General features: G+C 41.2%; 1 protein-coding gene across 4 annotated transcripts in view; it reads right to left on the reverse strand.

Annotated features, from left to right (window-relative positions):
* Positions 1-6,486: 6,486 nt before the first annotated feature.
* SYT17 (synaptotagmin 17) overlaps positions 6,487-13,714 on the reverse strand; it is a 37,612-nt gene continuing 30,384 nt past the window's right edge. For all 4 annotated transcript variants that reach the window (XM_087878685.1, XM_087878684.1, XM_087878687.1 and 1 more), the window contains 2 exons: positions 9,714-9,869; positions 6,487-8,399 (listed from right to left, as the gene is read on the reverse strand). In XM_087878685.1, the coding sequence (XP_087734811.1) occupies positions 8,203-8,399; positions 9,714-9,869 (353 nt within the window). In that variant the 3' untranslated portion in view covers positions 6,487-8,202. The remainder of the gene's footprint in view (positions 8,400-9,713; positions 9,870-13,714) is intronic.

Consider the following 13,714-nt stretch of genomic DNA (forward strand, 5'->3'; position numbering starts at 1 on the left):
GATGCAAAGTTAACGATTTACAGAACTGGATTTGAAAAACAATTGGATTTATATTGAGTTACTATTATCCTTCCCTTCCTTCCTAGTATTTATCTCTCCCCACTTATGACTATAACCATGTTGCTTGTATCTTTCAATTTATATTGTTTTTATTTGTTCCCTAGTACAATTTGATAGCTTATTAGTAACCTTGACTATCGCTAAGTGTTGTATCTTTTTATTCTTGATGAATGTATTTTAGTCTCCTTATGTACACTGAGAGCTTATGCACCTAAGACAAATTCCTTGTGTGTCCAATCACACGTGGCCAATGAAGAATTCTATTCTATTCTATTCTATTCTATTCTATTCTATTCTATTCTATTCTATTCTATTCTATTCTATTCTATTCTATTCTACTCACTTTCTTTCTTTCTTTCTCTTTCTTTCTTTCTCTTTCTTTCTTTCTTTTTCTTTCTTTCTCTTTCTATTTCTCTTTCTATTTCTATTCTAGTCTATGATTCTTGATGAATGTATCTTCTCTTTTTATGTACACTGAGAGCCTCTGCACCAAAGACAAATTCCTTGTGTGTCCAATCACACTTGGCCAACAAAGAATTCTATTCTATTCTATTCTATTCTATTCTATTCTATTCTATTCTATTCTAATTTTATTTCTTTATTCAGCTGACATTCTGTCTTCCTTCAGCAACAAACAAACCCAGCATCCATAACCCACCTTATTCCTCACAAGTGTTGCATTTCCTGTAGTTGTGGACTAATGTTTTATGCCCAAACATGTACGGCCCCGTTGCGAAGTGGTAGTAAAGGGAAGTAGAACCCACCCCTGTCCCAAACCTGTTTAAATGACCCCAAATGGTATAAAAGCATATTTTCTTTGGGTAACGAGAAATAAACTTATGACCCGTATAAATAGGGACATCTAAATTGATTAGCCCAAAACATCTTTCGAGATGAATCATGGAGCTGTGTTTATTTAAACTTTTCAAACGACACTGCTAAAGCAACAGATGTCTTTCTGTAACACGGTCTCCTGATATTTCCCTGGTTTTATTTTTAGTTAACCCGTGTTATCTCCACTGTGTTCTTTGCAGCCATAAGTGCGTACGCTTAGAATAGAATAGAATAAACAGAGTTGGAAGGGACCTTGGAGGTCTTCTAGTCCAACCCCCTGCTTAGGCAGGAAACCCTCCACCACTTCAGATAAATGGTTCTCCAACCTCTTCTTAAAAACTTCCAGTGTTGGAGCATCCACAACTTACATCTCTTTGTAATGGGGGGGGGTCTCCTGCTTTTGCTCAAATTTTGCTCCTAGAACTTCAGCTTGTTAAGAGGCCAGCTTAAATTCCTTCTTTAGTGCGTAGTACAATTGGTAAATTTCTCAATAATTAAATTAGCCAGAATATTCCCACATAAAATTCAAAGCTTGATATAATAGACCATATCTCAGTCCACACCGTGGCCACAGATGTCCATAAAAAAAATTAAAATTATTCTATGTATCTTTGTATCTTCTAATGGTTGTCAAATTCTAGCGTGACTGTGCCAAAAGAAAAAATTATAATTCCCCCATGTCAATAACATTCAGACCTCCAACTGGAATTAAAGTGGATAAAGCACTGTCATGGCCCTCATAAAGACTGAGAATTCTTCTGCTGCATCTACAGATGTTTTAGGAAGACAGCCAAGAAACAGGATAAACCAGAAATGTGCTCGACCCGTGTGTTATATAGTCCATCTGTTAAAAACTACAAATTGTTGTTGAAACTGGCTCGGAAGAAATCTGAATTTTGTATCAAGCTAGCGTTTTTGTTTTTGTTTTTGTTTTTGTTTTAATTTGATTTATATGCCGCCCTTCTCCGAAGACTCAGGGTGGCTTACAATGCGTTAAGCAATAACCTTCATCCTTTTGTATATTTATACAAAGTCAGCTTATTGCCCCCACAAACTGGGTCCTCATTTCACTTACCTTAGAAAGGATGGAAGGCTGAGTCAACCTTGAGCCTGGTGAGATTTGAACTTCCAGTAATTGCAGGCAGCTGGTCTTAATAATCAGCTTAATAACAGGGTGCCTTAAACCTCTGTACTACCAAGGCTCTTAAAAAGTTTGAAAAGTTGGCACGTTTGCTATCAAAAGGTGATCATTGATTACAGATCCATAGATGATATTTCTTCATTCATCATAGTTCTACACCGTCCATCTTACGTAAGTGACTCCGGGTGGTTTATGGTGGAAACATTATTATTTGATTATAAGAGAATTAGAGTGACTTAAGAACAAGGCTATTTTGAGTCTGCAAAATCCGAGAAGCAGAACTGGTTCATCGCACAAGAACAGGAAGAGTTGTAAGGATTTTGAGTTGCAATGATTTTCAAGGACAGCAGTGGACTAATGACAGAAGGCAAAGTAAGATGTGGAATGTAGTCTGGATTCCCAGGAGGAAGAGGCTACATTCCAGAGGACCAAGAGACAGCAAAGTTTAGATAGTCTGTTCGAGAGAAAGAGTGGTGGGATTCAGCCGGTTTGAGCTGGTTCAGGCGAACCGGTAGTTAAATTGCTGGCTAGCCCCTCCCTTTCCTGCCCCGCCTCTTCCAGGAGTCCCCACGCACCAGAGGTGGGTTTCAGCAGGTTCTGACCAGTTCTGGAGAACCAGTAGCAGAAATTTTGAGTAGTTCGGAGAACCGGTAGTAAAAATTCTGACTGGCCCTGCCGTCATCTATTCTCTGCCTCCCTAGTCCCAGATGATTGGGAAGAAATGGAGATTTTACAGTATCCTTCCCCTGGAGTGGGGTGGGAATGGAGATTTTACAGTATCCTTCCCCTGCCACGCCCAGCAAGCCATGCCCAGCAAGCCACACCATGCCCACCAAGCCATACTCACAGAACCAGTAGTAAAAAATTTTGAAACCCACCACTGCCACGCGCCCCATTTTGGCTCCCATGTAAGTGCAGGGAGCCCTACTAGGCCCAAAATGGGGCTCGGAGGGGGGCGCGGCCCCCCACGGCCCATTTTTGCTCCCAGAGTGGTGCAGGAGTGTTGCCTGTCACAAACCATGGCCACACCCACCCAGCCGGTCATTAGGGCAGAAAACTGGTTGTTAAATTATTTGAATCCCACCACTGCTCCTTGGCAGAAGGATCTTAAGACAGCTCCTTCCTGGTAATTCTCAGAGTATAGCTGCAGTTATGCAAATAGCTGATTTAGTCTGGCAAGATTCTGTCTACAGAACAAGGAAGGAAACTACTCTTAAGTAATTCCACATGTTATTCTCGATTCTTGGGGATCCCGACACTAGTAGGGCTTATCATTGTGGCCCGAAGCTTCAGAATAAGCAACCATCATCAGCAGGTGATGAAGATCTAATAGTTCAAGGGCAGACCACGACGTGAATCTAAGTCTCGTAAACTCAATCCTCAGCTAATCTAAGTATGGTTGGGGATCTTATGAGAGACTCCAAATCAATATTATTGAGGTAGATGAATCCTTGGCTTTTCTCATTATAAAAGCACCCGATGGAAGTAGCTAAACCAAGAAGCGGCACTCAGGATAATCAGAGCCATAAAGCAAATCACAGCCTCTGAAGACCTGTTACCATTATCTGTTCTTATGTAGGAGATGACCAGGCTGAGCCTGAGGGAGAGGTCAAGGATGTCATCAGTCTGGAGTCCCTTCATGTGTTACCCACCAAAAATCTAAGTCCAGCCCTCCTTGAATTCCGTGGACTCTCATCTATGCCAATTTCCCTTGGCCATTAATAACAGAGTATCAGAGTTGGAAAGGACATTGGAGGTCTTCTATCTAGGAGTCAAACCTTCTGCTTAAGCAGGAGACCATTGCATCATTTCAGACCATTTTAGTAGTTCAGATTCTCGTTCAGAGGAAGCACGGAATGAATTTGTACCGATTTTGAATCTAACCCTTTATTTATTTTCCCCGACATCTTGCATCCATGTCTTCTGAGGAACTCGGGCTCACCCACATGAGGTCTGTGGCTGATCCCTTATCCAGGAAGCACTCAGACCTTTTAATATCCACATCCCCATCTTGGAACTCATCCAAAACCATTTCATCAGCTTCAATATTGAAAGAATATTCAACTCCTACCCTCAAAACGACGCTATAGAGCATTACACACCAGAACAACTAGACACAAGGACAGTTTTTTCCCGAACGCCATCACTCTGCTAAACAAATAATTCCCTCAACACTGTCAAACTATTTACTAAGTCTGCATTACTATTACTATTAATCTTCTCATCGTTCCTATCACCCATCTCCTCCCATTTATGACTGCATGACTGTAACTTGTTTGTATCCTTATGATTTATATTGTTTCCTAGTATGATTTGATTGCTTATTTGTACCCTATGACTATTATTAAGTGTTGTACCTTGTGATTCTTGACGAATGTCTCTTTTCCTTTTATGTACACTGGGAGCTTATGCACCAAAGACAAATTCCTTGTGCGTCCAATCACACTTGGCCAATAAAGAATTCTATTCTATTCTATTCTATTCTATTCTATTCTATTCTATTCTATTCTATTCTATTCTATTCTATTCTATTCTATTAATTCTACACTATAGTATCACTATACTTATACTATACTTCTATTCCTATACTATATACTATAAATATACTATAAATATACTATACTGTTCTATCACTATACTATTCCTATACTATTATACTTTTCTATACTATTCCTATACTATAAAAATACTATATACTATACTATACTATACTATACTATTACTATTACTATTACTACTACACTATACTATTCTATTCTATTCTATCACTATAGTATCACTATAGTATCTCTATTCTATTCTATTCTATTCTATTCTATTCTATTCTATTCTATTCTATTCTATTCTATTCTATTCTATTCTATTCCTCTTTTCATACCAACATCCAGCGTGGCCTGGTACAGATCTTAGATTTTCGGTATTCTCCTCATACCTCCGAGAACGATTGCGAGCTTCTCGAACCAAAGGCGGCCCTCGTTTTGCAAGAGCTGTACAAAAGATGGACACAACAGCTCTCAATTGACACAAATAAACAGATCTTTATTTGCCCATAAATAGAACTCTGAAGAGAATACGGGGTGTTTGGGGCGAAGGGAGGGATGTACAGAAGCGTTCAATGGAGTCGACAGAATCTGGGGATTGTCTAATTGGTGAGCCATTTTGAGAAGGGAGGGAATAGTATGGTTGGAAAATATACTAAAGAGTTGCAGAAAGGATCAAAATCCTTCCATTGAATTCGCCCAGTTACAATTTCCACAGTCGAAATACAGTTCCGGCCCGGCAAAAATCAGATGGCTTTAAAGAGGCTGACAAAGAAATCATATGGATTTTTTTTTTTCCAGCAAATGTTCAGGTTTTGTCTTCAGTTTTAGTTCAGCGCAAATGACAAAGATTTTACTGGTGATACCAACATGTCATTTATAAGGGCTATATGTACATACCAATAAATTGCACCACATAAAAACCATATTGGTCATGTTAAAACTCTTGTTCGGGGCTCACTCTATTGCAGTGTTTCTCAACCTCGGGAATTTTGAAGACTTCAACTCCCAGAATTCCCCAGCCAGGCCACTCCCCATGCTGACTGGGGAATTCTGGGAGTTAGACCACCCATCTTAAATGTTCCCAAGGTTGAGCAACACTGCTCTATAGCATTTTTAGAAGAGCGATATTATCCTGTATTATCCCAATACAAAAGTACCTACACCCGAGAACATCTTGGCTGTTATTAAAAATACGTCGAAACGCTGTGAAACCGTTTCAGTGTGGAATCCTCACATTTAAAGAAAAGGAAAGAATTGTTTGCACAACTAAAGGGACCACATAATCTAACTATTCTTTAATAAAAAGGTAAATGTAAAGGATCCTCTAGCACATATGTGCTAGTCGTTCCCGACTCTAGGGGGCGGTGCTCATCTCCGTTTCAAAGTCGAAGAGCCAGCGCTGTCCGAAGACGTCTCCGTGGTCATGTGGCCGGCATGACTAAATGCCAAAGGTGCACGGAACGCTGTTCCCTTCCCACCAAAGGAGGTCCCTATTTTTCTACTTGCATTTTTTTACCTGCTTTCGAACTGCTAGGTTGGCAGAAGCTGGGACAAGGAACGGGAGCTCACCCCATTATGCGGCACTAGGGATTCGAACTGCCAACCTATCGACAAGCTCAGTGTCTTAGCCACTGAGCCACCGCTTCCCTTATGTCTTTAATATAACGAGGCAAAAATGATATCCGGAAAGGAACCATGGTAGGTTGATTTCAAGAAATAAGAAGTAAAGCAACTTTGGTATCTGCCCAATGTTTTCCCTCCATCCACATATCTATTCCTCGACTTACCACCATTCATATAGTGCAGTGTTTCTCAACCTTGGTAGCTTGAAGATGGGTGGACTTCAACTCCCAGAATCCCCCAGCCAGTAGCGCTGGCTGGGGGATTCTGGGAGTTGAAGTCCACCCATCTTCAAGCTTCCAAGGTTGAGAAACACTGATATAGTGAGCAAAGTTAAAATGGCACTGCAAAATTTAGACTTATGACTGGTCCTCGCACTTACAACTGTTCCAGCATCCCAGGATCACATGAATCAAAATTCGGGAGGTTGGCCAACCGGCATGTGTTTGTGATGTTTGCAACATCCCAGGGGTCATGGGATCACCACTTGTGATCTTCCCAGCCGGTGTCTGACAAGCCAAGTCAATGGTGGAAGCTGGATTTGTTTAATGATCATGTGATTCACTTAACAACTGCAGTTGGTTCATTTAGCAAGACCTGATTCCAGTGGTGGGTTGCCCCCAGTTCGGACCGGTTTGCAAGAACCGGTAGTAAAACTAGCGGGAGGCCCCGCCCACTACCCCGGATGTTGTCATCAGCGATCTACGCATGCGCAGAAGCTTCTGTGCATGCACAGAAGCAAGGTGTGCACGCAATCCCGTTGTGAACCGATAATAAATGTAAGTAGAACCCACCTCTGCCTGATTCCCTTGATAATGCCTTACTTAACAACATAAATTCTAGTCTCAATCGTAAGTCAAGGGTTACCTGTAATTTTTTGACTGTTTGGCAACTAACTAAACCTCATTTCCCCAAATTTAAGCCACGTTTTTTTTTTAATTGTTCCAGCAGGTGAATAGTCAACAGCTCATCATAAGCTGACGTCCTGGAGCAGCTAATTACACTGTAATTCAAAGATGAGAGAGTAAAGATAGGCTTTTGAAACTCAAGTACCATCTTCGCGCGAGTCGAATTGGCCCAGAGGTTCAAAACAACAAGACGGTTAAAAAAATAAACATTTGTCCAGAATTTTTCACAAGCTTTTCATTCCAGTTCACGGAATTGGACATAATGTGTGTCGTCAGGAAGCAGGTATGAACATTTCCAGACCGATATCTTCCAATGCTTCATCGCACACCATGCGTTCTCTTCTTCCTTCCAACCTACGGAGGTTCCTCCAGAAAGTCCACGTGGCTCACCCATTCTCAACCCCTGCGGAGGTCCACTCTGGTTTTTCAAAGTAGAGTGTGGCATCCGTCGGATAAAATGTGGGACAAACAAGAGTGGTTGTGGGAAGGAAGATCCTTTCGGCCTCCACTGGCCATCACCCACACGGACTGTTTGAGACACAGAAGCTACACGTGATATTTTGTTAAGCCACCACAAGAACAAAAGACGGGATTTAGACACCACAGATTTCGCCCTATGGTCTACTGCTAAAATACTGTCAGAGCTCCTAGCTGGTTTACCAGACATTCAGCAAAGAGAGCACATGGGGAACTGACATTGTCTGAGACAATGAATCGTAGGAATGGAGAGTTACGGTGGAGCAATAGAGACAGAAAAATGTCCATGTAGCCTAGCATTTTTTTTATGGCTAATGATCTGCCCTAGATGGTAATGCCAGGTGGCAACTATAAAGGAGAACTTCAAACTATGGGCATCTTTCCAAAAGCCCACACTTTCCTCAATGGTGACAAGAGCATCTTGGATAAGGGTGCATCCATGAATCTGAGACAACTAAAACTTGGAGGTGAGATTTGACGATGACCAAAATTCAAGTGATCAATGGCAAACATTGGGCTGCCAACGGTTGTGGATGGTAAATCCAAAGGCAATGAACTCGTAACAGGCGTGCATGTGTGGGGAACTGGTCTGACAGATATCGGGAGCAGCGTTGACAGCTCACGTCACCTCCAGGGACGCTGGCGAGACGCGGTCACACTCGGCTCGCGAACGGAGGCTTTGCCACTGCTCGATGGAGGTACGGTGAGACGTGAGCATCCGCCGCCAGTGCTTGGATTCCGGCGAACCGGTTGAATACTGGCCGATGACAATTCTCCCGATGAAGTCGTTGCTGCTTTTCATGTTGTGGCCATAGACTGGAAGGTGGAGGAGAAAGAAAGAGAGAGATGCTTGAAAGTTGACAACACAACACAAAGCAGTCCGAACTGGAAACAGTGAAGAACTGGCACATGGTGCTTATGCCAGCAAAAATGGAGCTTGGGAGGGCTGCATAAACTATAAATTTCAAGGTGTGTTCTTTCAATAAAGCGTCATTAAATAATTGCCGAGGGTTGGCCCATTGACCCCAGCAGCTTCTCTCCTTCTTCATGGGTGCATTGATTTTTTTCCAGCAAGCCGGGCTGGCTTAAGAAGAAATTTTTAAATGTTTTAATTGGTTTGTGATTTTTAATTTTGGGGCCAAATTTATATATATTTTAATTGTTTTTTTAATATTTGTATTTCATGTTCTTAATTCTGGCTGTACACCGCCCTGAGTCCTCAGGGAGAAGGGCGGTATATAAATTGGAAATAAAATAAAATAAAAAATAAATAAAAGATTTCCTATTTTCAAAGCTAGGGCAGCTCATCCAGAGAACCTGTACCCAGGCCAAAACCACAGAGATGTGACACAAAATAAAAGTGACAGCCGTCCTGTTGTAGACCCAAAAGAAACACACGGTGGAGAAGATCTGGAACCGCATCGCTGTTTTTTGTTCGTTTGTTTGTTTTAAACAGCGAATGTTATTTTGACCATCGTGCCTTTTCCCAAATGCTGGCAAGGGATGACTCACTCCTGCAATAATTATCAGGGTTTCTGATCTCCAGAAAGGGAACCAGGCGCAGTGCAGGCTGCATGCTACAATTACAAGGCAGCCTTTATCGTCTGGTCATATTTATACGTCGGTCGAAATTCGGTCCCCGCGATCTCCTTAATTGTATTGTAAGAAAAACTCACTGTTTGTTTAGGGGACTGGAGGCTAAAACATAGGAAGAACGGTTGCCGGAACTTGGTATGTCTAGTTTGATAAAAAGAAGGACTAGGGGTGACATGATAGCAGTCTTCCGATATCTCAGGGGCTGCCCCAAAGAAGAGGGAGTCAAGCTAGTCTCCAAAGCACCTGAAGGCAGGACAAGAAGCAATGGGTGGAAACTGATCAAGGAGAGAAGCAACTTAGAACTAGGGAGAAACTTCCTGACAGTTAGAACAATTAATCAGTGGAACAACTTGCCACCAGAAGTTGTGAATGTCCAACACTGGAAGTTTTAAAGAAGATGTTGGATAACCATTTGTCTGAAGTGGTGTAGGGTTTTCTGCCTAAGAAGGAGGTTGGACTAGAAGACCTCCAAGTCCCTCCCAACTCTGTTATTGTAAGTTTCTAAGATTCACGGGAAAGACACGAGTCACATACCTGTGAAAACCAGGCTAGTGTTTTCCAGTTCTTCTTGGGCAACCTTGAAGCTGAAGGACTCGTTGTAGAAGGGGTCAATGGTGGCCTTCATGCAAGATGTCTTCTTGGTCTTTGCCAGTTTTAACCCATGAACAAGCTGGATTTTCACAAAAGGATCTGAATAGGAAACACAAAACAACTCCAGCTTTGCAAATGAACAGCTCAGTTCGTGCATCAGATTAAGCTCCGAGTTATTTGAACCGTAGTTTACTGAACAACTCAAAAACCAGTCAGAGTGGATTTTAAAGACGGAAACCGTGCTTTGCTTGCCCAGCTCCTGTTTGTTTGGTTTTTTTGGCCCTCTGTTTTAGCTGTTCTCACTTTGCATAATTATCGTTTGCTGAGAGGCTTACATGCACAAAATTAAACCAAGACCAAACGGGGAAACGGTAAAATACATGCCCTGTTCACACGTCATGCTAAGTCACAATTCCCATCGCAAAACCTTATGATTCTTGATGAACGTATCTTTTATGTACACTGAGAGCTTATGCACTGAAGACAAATTCCTTGTGTGTCCAATCACACTTGGCCAATAAAGAATTCTATTCCATTCCATTCCATTCCATTCCATTCCATTCCATTCCATTCCATTCCATTCCATTCCATTCCATTCCATTCCTTTCCTTTCCTTTCCTTTCCTTTCCTTTCCTTTCCTTTCCTTTCCTTATTCTATTCTATTCTATTCTATTCTATTCTATTCTATTCTATTCTATTCTATTCTATTCTATTCTATTCTATTCTATTCTATTCTATTCTATTCTATTCTATTCTATTCTCTCCTCTCCTCTCCTCTCCTTCCCTATCCCTATCCCTATCCCTATTCTATTCAGCACTTATGCGCCTATCTTTGGTGCACTGTGGGAGCAGAGGTGATATTCGGCTGAATACTCGCTCGTCCTGCCCACCATGTTCATCGCCGCCATGTTCTTCGCGTACGCGCATCCCATTGCCTTGCAAGCCCAATGGGATGCGCTTGTGCGAAGAACATGGCGGCCATGGCAGCAGCTTTTTCCGTGACCTCCGGCACTTTTCGGCAGCCTGCAGCCCCCTCTTTGAGAGCCGCTTTCCAGCATCAGCGGCTGGCTGGGGACCGCCGAAAACTCCAGTCAGCTTGCCTTCCGGATTCTGGATCAGCCACCACGGAAGATAAGCAATCCGAACAAAGAAATGGGGGAGGGGGAGGAAGCAGGGCTAGGGCCGGGGCCACTAAATGAGGGGAAATGGGGGCGACTGGCGAAGGGAGGGCGGGGGTTGATAGGTGGAAATTCCAAATATTTTCCTAACTTTTCCTGTGGGCGTGGCTAGGTGGGGGAGATCATGTGACTGAGTGGGCGTGGAAGTGAGTGACGTCAAATTGGCCATGCCCACTCAGTCACATGCCCTCCCACCTAGCCACGCCCACCAAACCGGTAGCAAAAATTTTTTGAAACCCACCACTGTGCAGCTAGCAGTCGGCTGAAGTAGCCTGCAGTACCTCACTCTAACCACTGCACCACCTTGGCTCTTTATTTTATTTTACTATATTCCTTTATTTATTGAAAGGAAAAAGCTGAGGATTTTTGAGGCAGTTCCTCACGGAGAAATGGCCACACCCATCTCTTTCTCAAGAGCATGGCTTCAAATTTTAAGAAACATGAAACATATTTCTTATGATGAAGGTATTTTCCCAGACATTTTATTCCATTTTATTGGTGTCTTCGAAGACTGCATAAAAAAAAGATGGGTATCCATTTTTGTGTGTGTTGGCGCCCACCATAAGAAATTGGAGGGCTTGTCTGACTCACATGATTTGGTCATGCTCCTATACACCATTTTTTTTTTTTTAGGTTTCAAGCCATAAACATACGTTATATAACTCTGGGAAAAACACATAACCATTAAATCTGAGGCAGCTATATTTCTAAAATATGGAACTTGACATTTTATGAAGATCTCAAGCTCTCTCTAGAGAATTGTCCTGTGTAGGTGGAAAGAAATCAAGACGCCAGATGTTAAGAGTGGATAAAAGATTTATATTCTCCATCCTTCTTTAAAATGTTTTGCATTTGTACGAGTGAGAAAATAGAGCCCAATATTCTTAGGTCTGTCATCTACATTTAATTATATGTTAAAAGGTTAAGCTACATGAACGCTGTATGAATCTTTTCTCTCTCTTTCTCCCTGGTTTTAATAATCATGCATATTTGTCATTATTGGTATATTTTTTATTTTTTCTTAAAGATATACTATAATAAAAATTAAGCATAATACCGTGTTTCCCCGAAAATAAGACCCTGTTTTATATTTTTTTGAACCCTGAAATAAGTGCTTGGCCTTATTGCCATGCGCTCAAAAGCCTGGTTAGGCTTATTATCAGGGGATGTCTTATTTTGGGGAAAACAGGGTAGATAGATATTGTAGATAGATAGATAGATAGATAGATAGATAGATAGATAGATAGATAGATAGATAGATAGATAGATAGATAGATGATAGATAGATGATAGATAGATAGATAGATAGATAGATAGATAGATAGATAGATAGATGATAGATAGATGATAGATAGATAATGATAGATAGATGATAGAAAGATGATAGATAGATAAATACTGTAGATTGATAGATAGATAGATACCATGTTTTCCAAAAAATAAGACCCTGTCTTATATTTTTTTGAACCCTGAAATAAGGGTTTGGGCTTATTGCCATGCGCTCAAAAGCCCGATTAGGCTTATTATCAGGGGATGATAGATATTGTAGATAGATAGATAGATAGATGGATGGATGGATGGATGGATGGATGGATGGATGGATGGATAGATAGATAGATAGATAGATAGATAGATAGATAGATAAAGCCCGATTGGGCTTATTATCAGGGGATGATAGATATTGTAGATAGATAGATAGATAGATAGATAGATAGATAGATAGATAGATAAAGCCCGATTGGGCTTATTATCAGGGGATGATAGATATTGTAGATAGATAGATAGATAGATAGATGGATGGATGGATGGATGGATGGATGGATGGATGGATGGATAGATAGATAGATAGATAGATAGATAGATAGATAGATAGATAGATAGATAAAGCCCGATTGGGCTTATTATCAGGGGATGTCTTATTTTGGGGAAAACAGGGTAGATAGATAGTGTAGATAGATAGATAGATAGATAGATAGATAGATAGATAGATAGATAGATAGATACTGTAGATTGATTGATAGATAGATACCATGTTTTCCCAAAAATAAGACCCTGTCTTATATTTTTTTGAACCCTGAAATAAGCGCTTGGCCTTATTGCCATGCGCTCAAAAGCCCGATTGGGCTTATTATCAGGGGATGTCTTATTTTGGGGGAAACAGGGTACAAGTAGTCCTTGACTTACAACAGTTCGTTCAGTGACCAAACTTACAATAACACACAACCCTTTTTTCACACTTACGACCACTGCAGCCTCCCCATGATCATGTGATTAAAATTCAGATGCCTGGCAACTGACTCATACTTATGACGGTTGCAGTTGTCCCCGGGGTCATGTGATCCCCTTTTGCAACCTTCTGACAGGCAAAATCAAGGGGGAAGCCAGATTCACTTAACAACCGCGTGACTCGCTTAACAACTGGAGCGATTCACTCAACAACTTAAGTTATTAACTTAAGAACTGCAGGGATTCACTCAATAGCTGCAGCAAGGAAGTTTGTAAATGGGGCAAAAACAGATGTCTCACTCAGCAATGTAAATTTGGGGTTTAATTGTGGTCATAAGTCGAGGACCTGTATAGTAACGCAGGTTTTTAAGGAACAGACGGCGGGAAAAAACACATGTCTTTTTCAAGGTCACAAGCAATTCATTGTCAGGGGTAGAAAAATCATGTTTTTCCTCTGAAAATATTTGTGCTTATCTTTTTTTTTTTTTCATGGTTATGGGTAACATTTCCCATTCCATCTGGGAAACAATCGTCCATGGT

Source organism: Pantherophis guttatus, chromosome 14 (genome assembly GCF_059756535.1).
Source record: "Pantherophis guttatus breed Tessera chromosome 14, ASM5975653v1, whole genome shotgun sequence".
Lineage (NCBI taxonomy): Eukaryota > Metazoa > Chordata > Lepidosauria > Squamata > Colubridae > Pantherophis > Pantherophis guttatus.